This window comes from Phaenicophaeus curvirostris, chromosome 2 (genome assembly GCF_032191515.1).
Source record: "Phaenicophaeus curvirostris isolate KB17595 chromosome 2, BPBGC_Pcur_1.0, whole genome shotgun sequence".
NCBI classification, from domain to species: domain Eukaryota; kingdom Metazoa; phylum Chordata; class Aves; order Cuculiformes; family Cuculidae; genus Phaenicophaeus; species Phaenicophaeus curvirostris.
The window spans coordinates 79,566,982-79,581,519 of NC_091393.1; the positions used below are offsets into that span (position 1 = coordinate 79,566,982).

The following is a 14,538-nucleotide window of genomic DNA, read 5'->3' on the forward strand; positions in this document are numbered from 1 at the left end:
TCATCATTGTAAATCTCTATGGTTCATTTCAATTAATTTTTTATTTTGCCTGGCTCTTAAAAGTGTGCTGAGATACCATGTACGAAGCCAGCAAAATGAGTTAAGTGACCACTAAATTAATCAGGAAGGGAAGTGTTCTCTGCTTCTCATGACATTCTGTAATTATCCAGCTGCATAAATGGTTTTCAGGTTTTTTTATTGTTAGTAACTGAAATAAGACTAAAGTGCTGCTTATCCATGGACCATGAACAGAGTTCAGTAGTGCACCAAGAGAACATAGTAGACAGGTGCAGGACATACACATTAGCCATTTCGTTTGGATAAATGGTGATCCGATTTCACCCTTTTCCTCATAACCAGCAATCAAGTACATACATATATTTCCTAAATCAGAAATCAATCATATTTTACATGTTCTGAAAAATTTGAGTATTTATAACTGTTAATATTTGTCCATTGCTGTTTCCATACCATGTCTACACTCCATTCTATTTATACTGGCATTGATGAGCCTGTTCACTTCCAGTTTAAATGATTCAATTCTGATTTGATTGCCATGTAATTTAAATGCAAATAATTACTGTAGGATGACATTTAGAAAAACAGCTCTGTTAAGCAGGAAGGTCTTTATTAGGCACAGGAGTTTGCCAGCAATATCAGAAGCATCACTTTGACTACGAGATGTGGGAACCTATCGTTTTAGTTCTTTTTAAAGATGCTACCACTGCCCTCTGACTCCCCTTAATTAAAGCCCCTCTATACAACCATCAAGTTTGGTATTGGGGTCGAGCACTGAGTGAAAGGAAGAGAGGAAAGTAACATTTTTAATTTGTTCTTTAGTTCATAAGGTTGCACTCTATGCAACAGCACCAAAATTACCCTCTTGTGAAATCATGTTTGTATTTAATACTGCATTCCAGCCAGGGTCTGACTGAAAAACACTGAAAAGTGTTTCACACAATGAAAAAGCAGTACATAAAGGAAGAAACTCTCTTACTTTGCAATAATCAAACACAGCTCATTTCTTCCTCCTTTCTCTGATTTTTTAGGGTTAGGTATTGCTTTATCAGCTCTGCCACATTTGAGAAGTGTGGAGGTACTGGACTGCCTGGGAATTACAGTCTCACCTTCTTTTCTGAATGTCCCTATAACAGGGTATATTAACATGGTAGCTACACTAGCAGATCCAAAGAGATGTTAGGGAAAGCACGAATGAGAAGGACAAATCCTGATTCTGCACATTTCCCGGCATAGCAGCATCCTCAATTTGGGCCCCTCATCCATCACAGTCAGAAGACTTTATTGGAACAACTTGAAATTTAGTCCTCAATAGTGAAAGATGCTTAAACACCAGGACAGCACATGAAAGGAAAGGGATTCTATGCCATTCCCTTTTTCATGTTACAGAAATCTTCGGTCAGCAAGGATTCCCTCAAGATCTTCAGACCTGAAAGATTTTCCCCAGAACAAGGTATTTCCCATTTCTGGCTGACTAACACGTAAGTTTAATCATTATAATTTGAACAGTGCAGTTCATTTAAAAACATACATAACCAGATCTCCTCACTGACGTTGGTGTGAACTGACAGAATTCAATTAAGTTTAACTGAATACGAACTTTCAACAGACAGGGGTGTAGATGAGAGGAAGGTGGATGGTAGGGGACACAACATTATCAACTTTTTGCCAAAATCTCAGCAGATTGTTCTGGATTTTCCTTCGTGCTTTCTTGCATCTTTGTTTCACTTATATTAGCAATTACAGTCCTTCACTGACTGAAGGAACATCCTGTGGTGAGGACAGGTGAAAACAGCAGGTTGCCATTCAGTTAATTAAACCAAGCAGTAAAAGACTGACTGTCCTGGTTCCAGCTGGGAAAGGGTTAATTTCCTGGCTGCAGCCAGGGAAGAGTTAATTTTCACAAGAAACTGAAGGGAGACAACACAGAGAGCTGACCCAAACTGGCCAAATGGATATTCAATAAACATGGGGGTGGGTTAGCTGAGGAGGGGATAGTTGGCAACACATTTTGTGGCTCAGTTGGCTATGTGGCAATTGTGGTCCAGTTTCACAACAGGTTTTCATAGCGCAGTTCTGGCTGTGCAGCTATGCACCTCCTCCACCCGTGCCTTAAACACCTCCAGGGAAGGTGAATCAACCACCTCCCTGGGAAGCCTGTTCCAGTGACCAATGACCCTTTCTGTGAAAAATTTTTTCCTAATGTCCAGCCTAAATCTCCCCTGGCGGAGCTTGAGGCCATTCCCTCTTGTCCTGTCCCCTGTCACTTGAGAGAAGAGGCCATCACCCTCCTCTCTACAACCTCCTTTCAGGTAGTTGTAGAGAGCAATGAGGTCTCCCCTCAGCCTCCTCTTCTCCAGGCTAAACAACCCCAGCTCTCTCAGCTGCTCCTCGTAAGACCTGCTCTCCAGCCCCTTCACCAGCTTCGTTGCTCTTCTCTGGACTCGCTCCAGGGCCTCAACATCCTTCTTGTGGTGAGGGGCCCAGAAATGAACACAGGATTCGAGGAGCGGTCTCACCAGTGCCGAGTACAGAGGCAGAATAACCTCCCTGGACCTGCTGGTCACGCCGTTTCTGATACAAGCCAAGATGCCATTGGCCTTCTTGGCCACCTGGGCACACTGCTGGCTCATGTTCAGTCACTGTCAACCAACACGCCCAGGTCCCTCTCCTCCAGGCAGCTTTCTAGACAGACTTCTCCTAGTCTGTAGCACTGCATAGGGTTGTTGTGCCCCAAGCGCAGGGCCCGTCACTTGGCCTTGTTAAACCTCATGCCATTGGACTCTGCCCAGTGGTCCAGCCTGTTCAGATCCCTTTGCAGAGCGTCCCTACCCTCCAGCAGATCCATACTTCCACCCAGCTTAGTGTCATCCGCAAACTTGCTAAGGGTGCCCTCAATGCCTTCATCCAGGTCATTGATAAAGACTGTGCTGGACCCAGCACTGAGCCCTGGGGAACCCCACTTGTAACTGGGGTTACAAGTTTCTCTTCGTTTGCTGCTCTGTTAAACTGTTTTTATCCCAACCCATGAGTTTTATCTTTTCTTTCAGATTCTCCTCCCTACTCTGGCTGGGAGTGAGAGAGGTGAGTGAACAGCGGCATGGTTCTTTGTGAAGTGCCAGGCTCCATGTAGTTCTTTGTTTGCAGGCTGAGATTAAACCACAACATGAACAGATGTTTCTACTCCTTGGAATAATCAGAATTTCAGTGGCACAGACTTCCACTCCCACTCTACTTCTGGGGCATACATTAACACATCCAGAAAAGAAAACACTGACACAGCAACTTCAAGAACAAATGACAAAGTCATCCAGCAAACCTGAAATGCTTAACAGTCCATTTCAATAATTATTAACTTTCGTCTTCCAGGGCTACAAGAGTGGCTGATTCGACTCAAAGCTCAGTGAAGAAGCAGTCCCTGGAATGACTGTTACAGCTTTTCCTCCTCCTGCATTTCAGTGACTCACTGCAAAATTTCTGCCTGGGATTTTTTTTTTTTTTTTTTTTTAAGCATGCATGTGTGTATGACTTGTAGCAGGGGTTTCCTTTTTCCCGACTGCAACTACATTGTGGCACTGTCACTGCAGCACCTGATCCATTACATAATAAGAATTGCATCAGCTTGCTTACCCAGTGCAATGACCCGATGCAGACCTTGGCAGCCAGAAGAGGAATGGTGGGATCTGTAGGTTGCAGTTTAGCACACTCTTTCAGTACTGACACAGCATATGCTGACTGGAGGAGGAGAGGAAGAGAGGTGGAGAAAATAAAAAAGGCTGATTAGACAATGCTGTTACAGAGTCCAAACTAGATATTTTAGTGAAATGTACAAAGAAGTGCTATGAAGTTAAGGAACACATGTCAGCAACAAGTTAGCAACTTTATTCCCACCTCCACACACATAGACACATATGTTTGCGCATGCGCACACCAACACACGCTCTTCCCACGCTCAGAGGAAACATGCAAAAGAACCAACCTTGGCTGTGCACTTTAGAAGAAACAGTTTTCCTCAGTCGTTAATGCATTGGTTATTTTAACTCTGCCTTTCCAATTCATAAGAATTCTGCTATAGTTTTCCTTGCACACTACCATCTTCCAGTAAGTAAAAAAAGATTATAAAGAGCTTATCCTCCAGTACGTTAACATCTTAGGCCAACTCTACTCAGATTGGTTTGTGCATCTAAAGTAATCCACTCTGTAGATTGACTGTGTCTTCTCCAGCTCTAGAACATATAAGAATACAATGGGGATCCCTCTATGCAAAGGGTGGAGCAGGCAACTGCAGAGCAATCCAGCATGGATGGTCTGAGTAGCATGTGTTAGAACAAAGGCACATACAATTCTTGCTGTCTTTCTGGTGTTCAGTTACCATGGATGAGCGATGTTTATTATTAGCAGTTACATAGCACTTCTGATTCAAGAGGCTTCAAAGGGGAATGAAGAAAGCTCTGGTCCGAGTGAAGATCTGGTTAGCCTATGAGGAGGTGATGAAGCTGTCCTGAGATAGTCTCCTAGCCTACCCCAACTGGACCACAGTTTCTTTCACACTTCCAACCGTCCTCACTACTGACCCCTGATCCCTCAAATTCTCTCATCCTTGAGCTTAAGGGAAAGAGTTCTTCTCCCAGAATTTCTCCAAACATGCCTCACTCCTCCCAAACTCTTCCACAGGATTCCAAGACACACACAGGCCTCTCACTCAGTGTTCCCTCTTAGAAGCATGTTAAATACTCATGGCCTTGCCATGTAACAGGACAGCAGCAACAGAAGCTTGCAGAATCAAGCTAACCACTATTCCTGTCAGGTCTTGGCCATCTTCTCCTTATCCTGACCCTCAGGGTCTCTTCCCAGCAGAGCTCCTGCCAGCACATGTCGCTGGGTCTGGCCTCTGCTCCAGTCCCTTGCAACCAGCAGCTTTGCACTCCCAACAGCCATCAGCAGCTCCTCTCTCTCACATCACACCAAAGCAGGATTTGCTTGCTGCCTCCTTTCTCCACAGAACTGAAGGTCCACTTCTTGCTAGGGGATTCAAAAGCCTAGGTAAGAATTTGCTTGGAAGGGAGACTGGGGAAATTTAAAAACAGATGTACAGCAGCCCTGCCCACGCTAAGGCAAAGATGGATTTCATAAGCAAAGATGTGAGCTCCACAGCAGCAAAGAGCAAACCCTCCTGCTTGAAACCCTTGGGTACTGGCTGTGTGGTCTGAAAAAAGAGAACAGCATGCCCTATGTTCTCCAGGCTGCTACCTAGAGCAGCAGGTACCATCAACAAAAGTAAGAAAATACTTGCTATTTTACAATTGCAAATGCACAATTTGCCTAAAAACAGAAGGAAGCTTGTATCAGAGCAAAGATAGGAATCAATAAACTTTGTCCTAGAGCTTAAACCATTACCTCATCCCTCTCAGAAACAGAGACTTGGGTAATTCAACCATGAGGTACATGAAGAAACACGTTGCTGGTATAACTCCCTCAGAATGAACTCCTCTGACATCTATTTGTTCAGAACAAGTAGTGTCTCAGGTATTAATGGCATCTTATTCTTCTCTCACAGAAAACTACCTGACCTGCATGCAGCTGGTACTCTCAGTAGCACTGCTAGACACGTTGGAAATACTAGCAAAACTCCATAACATTCTTAGCCTGGCACAAGACTTTCCTGCCCTCCCGTCTATATTCCAGCCCCACAGGTGTTTCCAGACAAGAGAAACTCAAAGAGTGGAGCAGGACAACATGCACCTTGCAAGTCAGCGCACCTCCAGCTGAACCTCCCCAAAGTCATCTCATCATGCAAAAGTGAACTGAAAAGACCACGCAGGTAAAAGATCGCATGCTGTCCACTTTCAGAAACAGATACAAACCAAACCTGGCAGTGGTTTCTCAGCTCTCTACCAGCAGCATGACTGCAGGCAAAGCAGTAAGCATTTGGGACTTGACGGCCACTCCATCAGCCAGCATTAGCACAAACCAGGGCAATGAGAGGCCTGTCCTAATCTGGGTCACAACTGTAGGACCTTCCAGAGTCTACACCACAAGAGAAGTGATACAACCCAGCTCCTTGCCAGTTCCTCTTGAAATCAGCTCCCTCTCCATCTGCAACCTGTCCATTGAGGAAGGCTGATCCTCAGTACAAGCCAACCCTGCAGCCTCAAATCGCTTCAAAACATTTCTCACATGTGTCCGGAGTCTGTTTATGAGGCAACAGCAAAACAGTGACTACTGAATACTGAAAAGAAAAAATCCTACCCTGTGCCTACACACAAACGCCTCAGGTATGGAGTCACTTTATCACATAAATTCAGGAGCTTCTGAACATTTATTTACAGAGCAAAAGCCACAGTTTCCACACTGTTTCTAAAACATTTACAAAGTTATGTCACCTTAAAGACACTTATAAAATTTGCAATTAAACACTTTGTACAGAAGGGGTTTTAGAAACAGAGTGGCATGAAACCCTCCTCCCTAGCTGCATTTCAAAAATTCAAGAAATTTCACCTTGAAAACTTTACTTGTCAGAAATTATACAAAGATGATGAAAATGTTAACCAAGGAACAACAGTGGTAAAGAATATCCCACTCCCACAGTGACCTTACTTAGGGGAGACTGGAGTGATACATAATATCAAGGTGTTTCAAAGGTATGAATCAAAGACATTAATGGGCACGGAACAAATATCATCCATTCAGTCTTGAATATGGATGTCAGTGGTTTGCAAAAATATTTAATTGAAACAGCGTTTGTGTAACACTGAAATAATCAGATAATTAAAATGTACGTATTCTTTCACTTAGCGTGGGTGGACCAGGCAGCCAAGTGCATTGTTTGTGAGACTCACTGCAAGGCAATAATAATTAGATTTACTGGTGAGGCATGTTTTGAGAAGAGCAGAGCTCAAACTCCAAGTGAGTGCATGCTTCCTACTCACAATTCTGAGAATCATAGAAAATAAATTTACATCAAAATTAAAGCCAGGGTTTAAGTTCTTTGCATTTAGCTTGCTAATTCCTGAATTATAACAACTGCACTGGAAACAATAAGCACATATGGTTTGAAGAAATGGCAAGCTTGCCAAGAGCTGTCTCATGGGGGTTTCAACTTTTGTTTATGGGAGGTCTGATATAGAAGTTCTCAGTCTTGGGATTTTCATCAGGTTAAAGGAGACTCATGACCATCCTCCCTTTAAGGCCAGTAAAGCACAGAGCTCAAGTCACATTATGTAGTGAAAATACTGCTTTGATGGAAATGTTAAGCCATAAAAAAAAAAAAAAAAGTGAATTGTGTAAGGGACTAAAGAACTTCAATTACCCGAGTTGAGCATCTCCATCCTTCACATACCAACAGCTTTGTGTTTTTTACAACAGAGATGAAGAAGGACATGGCACTACTGCTCCATATTTAAATCCAGTATCTATAGGAAGCTGGTTTTCTCTGTCAATTTTTTCCTCCCTTAACCTACTTGCATACAATATTTTTCTTCTACAGAGATCATAAACACGCTCCACAATAATTTACGGAAAGATAATCAGGAAAGGAAGCTGCTGGGATGTAGCATACCAACAAATGGTTACTCTCAATACAGACTTCAGAGAGCTCTATGTATCACATCCGATGGCAGGGGGAGGGACAGTTCTTAATCTGTTATGAGAAATCACAATGAAGCCACGGGAAGAAGGATGGAGAGAACACTTCTCCCTAAGTAATTACAGCAGCCATGGTTTTGAATGTTACAAAGGAATAAAATGTAAAGAAAAACTGCTAAATCCAAATACTAAATCCAACTCCCCCATTTACTAATTATATGAAGCATGCAAGCATACGCAAAGATTTTTGAACATGAGCATGAAGAACGGTCTACAGTTAATTCTCTTCCTCACTTTTCCAAAAGTCTCAAGAGATCTTGCCATCAATTAAGGTAAATGTATAGACGCTGCCCAAACGCTCCCAGCTCACTCCAATACAATTTTCATTATTTTCTCACCTTTTCTCTCCCACTGTACCAAAGCAATGAAAGAAGCACGTCAGAGATCCATTTCATATTTAGAAAATAAAGAAACCATAAATGTAAGCAAAAGGAAGAAGAATTTCTAGACAGTAGATCATGCCAGGCAGCCTTAACATGCCATAAACAGTTGCTCTTTTCTTGTAAAGGTTCCAAAACCCTTTCTTATTTTTTGCTTCTATGGCAATACCTTTCAGCTAGAGGGAAAAACGTTCCTCGTTTTCCTCAAGGTGGTGGTAATAGTAGACAACCTCATTCCCACTTCACTTGGTAGTTTAATATACAGATTAATCTCCACAACTAGTACTGCTTTATTTCTAGCATCATCTTGCCCAGTTTGAAAAATTTCACTATCCCAAAGGTATTGTGGGGAAGTGGGGAAAATCCTTCATCCATAAGCAAGAATCAGTATTCCTTGTATCCTGGGATTCACAGCTATCTAGCTATAAATGCCCTTCAACCAACACAGGAAGATGACAGAGTAAGACACCAATTGAAAATTCAGTTGTTTTGATATATGTTTTCCATTGAATTTCTAGATTTCTATGAATCCCTCAGCATGAGCATTATTCCTGTAAGACATTTAGGGGGACATTGTGTCCACTTCCGTAATCCTCAACATAAGAAGGATATGGAGCTGTTAGAATGGGTGCAGAGGAGGGCTACAAGGATGATCAGAGGGCTGGAGCACTTCCCATACAAGGACAGGCTGAGACACCTGGGGTTGGTCAGCCTGGAGAAGAGAAAGCTCCAAGGAGCTCATATAGCAGCCTACCAGTACCTGAAGGGGCTACAAGAAAGCTGGGGACGGACTTATTACAAAAGCTTGCGGTGATATGACGAGGGGCAATGAGTACCAACTGGAGAGGGGCAGATTTAGACTAGACATTAGGAGGAATTTCTTCACAGTAAGAGTGGTGAGGCACTGGCACAGGTTGCCCAGCAAATTTGTTGCTGCCCCATTCCTGGAGGTGGTTAAGGTCAGGTAGGACGGAGCCTTGGGCAGCCTGGTCTGGTGGGAGGTGTCCCTGCCCATAGCAGGGAGGTTGGAACTGGATGATCTTTAAGGTCCCTTCCAACCCAAACTATTCTATGATTCTATGATTTACTTCTCAAAACCTAGGGATCAATTCTCCCACTTTTCTTTTACCCTGTGTTTCATAAATTAGAGCACTACAATTAAGTAGCTTCAAATACCCACTTTTAAAAGTGCGTCATTAATTCTAAGATTTAACAGCATGAACTTGTCCTTGCTAATGCGACAAATGCCCCACTTCCGACTTTCTGTCAAGAAAAGAGGGTTAAGTTTGAAGGCAGTTATATAGCCCACCTAGGTATTCTGCTCCACAGTCTGGAATTTTTGGAAATTTCCATTTTATTTTTTTTTTTCTGTACTATCTACAGCACACAGGCACTCCCCTTTCTAATCTTTCTTTTGCACCACAGGAAACCAAACTATTGAATATTCTCTAGATAGCTGACCTTTGTAACAGGATCTTTAACCAATGAATGTTCAATATTTTAACTTTCATTCCCCAGCAATGCTATTTAAGGAGCCATCTGAAGCCTCTGCTGCTCCCAAGGTTCCTGCCTGCAATGCAAAGAGAAATGTACGTTTTTTTTAAATGCCAGTTGCCTAGCAACCAGCCTAAGCTTTTGCAAGGAAACCAACAGAAGGAACAGTCTAAATCATAAAATTCGTCTGCTGTTGCTGCAGAATTATGTATCAAATATATTTATAACTTTCCTTCTAACCTTCTGGAAAGCTGTATGTTGGCAGTACAGGCATAGCTGAGTCAAACTTGAAAGCTCCTCGAAGCTGTTAGAGACATCTGCTTTTGCTGCACTGTTTAAATATGGGGAAGTATTTCTTTCTTTGGTTGCAACACATATACAAGCAGCTCAGACATTAGCTTGTCGTTATTTGGCTATGGCCAGTATGTATCAGCAACTTCAAGTGTTCCAAAATCGGAGTTCATGTCTGTGTAAGACTGGTTTCAAAACCCTAAAAATGCTGCCAGCACAAGCTCTCTGCAGAGCTGCAGCATTTCCAGTGGCTGAGCTGCCAAGGGGAGAACACTGACACTGCAAGATCGGCTCTAGAAAGAGCTGGAGCCTACTTCCTGCAGAGAACAGCTGAATGACACATGCCAAGGAGGATGTGATGATTTTCCTTTGAATAACACCAGGCACCTCTTGAAGTGTTATGTTCTTAAGAAAACCACTCAGGTAGACAAACATGACTCTTTATCCCTCTTTGTCTTAAAGATGAATAAACACAAGAAGAATAAGGGCAGAAAGGAGCATGTTGCGTAATTAAAAGCAGTTTTATATGCCAGGTCTTACAAGGTGCCATGCTTGGTGCTTAAATCTTCCTATTGTGTCCTCAGCACAGGCCAACAGGGGCAGAGGAGAAGAAGCAATGATGCAGTTATTTCTAAACTCATGCAGTTGCTGTCTAAAGGCAAATGCTGGCCTGATGGTGTTTTGTCAGTGCTGGACGAGAAGGGCAGGATAACAGTGTGCCAGGCACCCTCTGAACACACAACCACCATCAGTAACCCCAGCAAAAAGCCTGCTGAGTATAGCCCTTGCCTCCAGATAACTGCTTCCAGCTCCACTGGGTTCTCACAGAGGCTCCTTTCCACAGCCCCCATGAACTGCTTCTAAACTCTTTTCACACATTTTGCTGCACTTCATTTCCTTAATGAGAATAAGGGGTGAAGGGAAAGAGATTATCCTCTCCTAGCACATGCTCCAGACTTCCCTCAGCTCACCTGTGACTGTATCACTCTCTACCCTGACTGTATCACTCTCTACCCCTCCTCTCAAAAGCTTTTACATAACCTAAAGCTTTTAATTCACTAACCAAGTTGTGTTGTGGGGTTTTTTTAGGGCAGAAGCACCAAATATGAGCATGAAAATGGTTTTATGCACTGCACACACTAGTAATAATAATAAAAATCATCCAATGAACATGAGAGATCAGTGTAAGATTGCTATAAGCTCAATGGCTCAATCAGGGTGCCCAGCACTTTTAGACAAAGTAGACTCAGTGTTCACAGAGTAATTTCACAGCTACCCCTGAAGAATCTTCCCCCACTACATGCAGGAAAACGGCACATCATTGTCACTAAATACAAATCTCCCTGGTTGGTAACGGAAGAGAGGCATCATAATTGCCTCACATTGTTCAACGCACGTATTTTATCAGTTTATTTTTCCCTTAAACAGTATGACAGGTGAAAAAGACACTCACGATGCAGATCCAGAAAACTTTCTGAAGTACTGTCAATTTAAGCTTGAGCCCAATCCATGATGCATGGCTGAGTTTCTACTCCCACAGAGCTCTAGTGACACTTTGGGACACACAGGCTTGGTCCTGTGTGAGGCTGGTAGGTGTACAAGGGGATATAGATCTGAACAAGGGAACACCTAACTGATTCAACTGATTCAAGGCCAGGGAAATGCTTGCAAATGTAGGGGGCGTCTATTTCACATCCTTTCTGCTTGTATAATACATCGTCTAGACACTATGACAATCTTGCCTCCAGTTTCAGATACATCAGTAGACCTAGTCTGCAAGGATGCTGTGTGCTGGTAATTGCCATGACCTCTAGTGAAACTGCTTTGCTGAAATTCAGCAGCAGAGAACAAGTCTACCCAAACAGCTTGTCTGCCTCTTTACTACAGTAAAGACTACAAAGTCTTCTCTACACTGTAAATAAAAGTTTGGTCCTTCCTTCTCCTGCTCTGCTGAATGCAGGTTACCATTTTTTCAAAATCTTGAGACAAGCAGATGCAACCTACTGTACTCATTTTCCTCTGGCAGCAGGACAGTGGCTCATCTCATCGCCCAAGGACTCTGCCAGATGGCATCCGGTTATCATACCACTCGCCACTCAGACTCCAGCCTGTCTATGCACGGCAGCAGAGCCAGGGAGCTGCTAAGCCCACTCATCTTCTGGCTGTCATATTACCAGATTGCGAAGGTTATTACCAGCAGAAGCAGTTGTGAAGAGTTCACCATTCTGTTTTCCAGCACCACTCCAGAACAACACGGGTGCTGCACTGAACTAGTTTAAACCTTTCTCTTGCCTATCCAGAACTGCAATTGGTAACACAGGACACCCCCCCACTGTTCTCTTTCTACAGCAGGCATGTCTTTGCCATTGTCCAGGCTATCCCAGCATTTAATTTAAAATTGTCTGCAAAAGTATTTTGAATTTCATGGTGGATGTTAATAATTTAAATAAACATGTTCCTTTTGTTCAGAAAATAAACAGCTCGTTACACATGCTTTCCCAAGAATGGGTTAAAAACCAACCAGACCACACTATCTTTCTCATTATGCAAGCTGTTGAGAAGCAGAGGAAAATTAAATAGCTGTCATTCCACTATTTCCACTGCTTAAGTGGATAGAAGACAGACAGAAAGGTTATGCTTCTCTGAGCTTTTTCATTCACTGTTTCATGAAGCCCTAAGGCCTCACTTGCTCTGTAAGAACTTACTGAAGTGATGTGCCTATTTTTGTTAAGAGACATGCTTTTTAAAATAATGTGTAAACTCAAGCATGCATACAGTAACTAGCCTAGATGGCTGGCTTAACATTCAGATTGATCACTTGTGAAAAATAACAGTCACAATTAGGCAACTATTTTCCACTGGCAGAGGAAGAAAATAGTTCCAAGTTCAGCTCAACTGAGTTAACCTGAAGAAGATAAATACAAAAATAGAAGTAACACTAATCAAATGCAGCGTAGAACAGAGGGCAAGGTGGGATTTTACAGCACTTAAGAAGGTCAGATTTTGCAAATCCTAAAAAAAATGTTTTAAAAAGGAGAGATCAAAGTTCCCAGCATTTACAGGTTGCTAACACTGTTCCTGTCATACACAGGATTTACAAGCATGATTTGCTGTACTGCAGAACAAGTAACACTGCAGGATGTGAGATTTCATTACCAAGAAATGAGATCAGGAATTGGCTGTGACTGAGACAGGTGAAAACAGATCTTTTACCTATAAAACCTCAAGTCTGTTCTGCATTCTGCAGTCTAGACAGACCACACTGTTTTCTCATCTGTTCTTTCTGCTACACTGGAGCACTTACTTTTAAATGAACTCTGTCCTGCTATCAAGCCATGAAGCAGTATAAAAAATGTATGCCACATCTCCCATTAGCAAGATGACGCATTGCAGAGTATACGACAGGAATCCTCAGGGAATACTTTGGGATTAGAAGTGAAATACTGCACAGATGGGATTGTTGGGTAAGGGAATTCCCTCTGCCCCATATAGGGCTCAGCACATTTAGGGCTTTTACATCAATAGAAAAGATCAGGTCATTTTATCTTGTAAATACTTGACGTACAAGCAAAAAGACATGATACACTTGAAAATATGAAAAGATAGGACAATTGTAAAGATACAGATATTTGTCTTGCTCTTTTTTCCTCTTAATATTCAGTAACTTCAAAGGGAAGCTGAAGAGGTTTGCAAATGTATAGGGAGGACAGAGTTCTCATGCAAATTATTAGAAGCTAAAGATCAGGCCCCATTTGTCTATTCCATACCAACCTAAGACTGAACCACAATTACTCTCTGGATACACTCAGTCCCTCAGCAACCAGTAGTTAAAATCTAAATTTGCTCACCTGCAGATCAGTAGAGTTTCATTCACAGTATTGTCTGCTGTGGATAAATAGGTTGCCCAACCTGTAAAGCCAATCAAGCTCCCAGAAAAGCACTGTGAGTGCTTACAGGAAGATACTGTGCCTTTCCATCACAGCCTATCTAGTCATTGTTGTCTTCAGTATCAAGAGATCAGGTATTTGGAGGCTTTGCAAAGGCAAAAAGGGCAGCAACACGCTAACCCCAGCTGAATGCCAAGGGGAGCTGGACCTGACTTGCAAACCCCAGACCTGACATAGGCCAGTGCAAGGTATTAGCACCATGACACCAAGCTCATTGTTCAAGTATTCTACCAGTAGCTTTGGGATTCTCTATACATCATCAAGTCTAGTCATCGCTTTCATACTTGGAACTGGATTTTTAAATGCTTGTACAGAACTCATATTATGCCTGTGAGCCTCCTTCTTATTAAACATCTCCCTTCAGCTCACTGTTCATCTAATATGCTTTGCCTTAAGTTTTAATGTCTTCTTTTGATTGTAATAGATCTGGCCAATTTCTGAGATAACCGTGGAGAGAACAGAGTTTGCAAGGTCCCACCAAGTCCACCCCTGGTGCCTCACAGTGGAGTCATTGCTGACCAATATTTGCTAGGGCGTTTCACAGATCCCCAGTGACACAGGCTCCACACAACCTTCACAGACAATATTTTTGCCAGTGTACCACTACCCTTATTTTTTTTTTTGCCTCTTAATAGGAAACATGAGCTTGTGTTGCTGCAAGTGGAAGCCATTGAACCTTGTCCTACCCACCACAGACAAGATTAACCCCTTCTTTTAAGAGCTCTTGAAGATTTGTTTATCTCTTGGACTTTTTCCTCCCCTTT

The 14,538-nt window shown here is 42.5% G+C and overlaps 1 protein-coding gene across 3 annotated transcripts in view; it reads right to left on the reverse strand.

The window, feature by feature from the left end:
• Positions 1-14,538, reverse strand: part of TTC7A (tetratricopeptide repeat domain 7A) — a 178,223-nt gene that overhangs the window by 118,718 nt on the left and 44,967 nt on the right. For all 3 annotated transcript variants that reach the window (XM_069852629.1, XM_069852628.1, XM_069852630.1), the window contains exon 11: positions 3,649-3,753. In XM_069852629.1, coding sequence (XP_069708730.1) covers positions 3,649-3,753 — 105 coding nt within the window. The remainder of the gene's footprint in view (positions 1-3,648; positions 3,754-14,538) is intronic.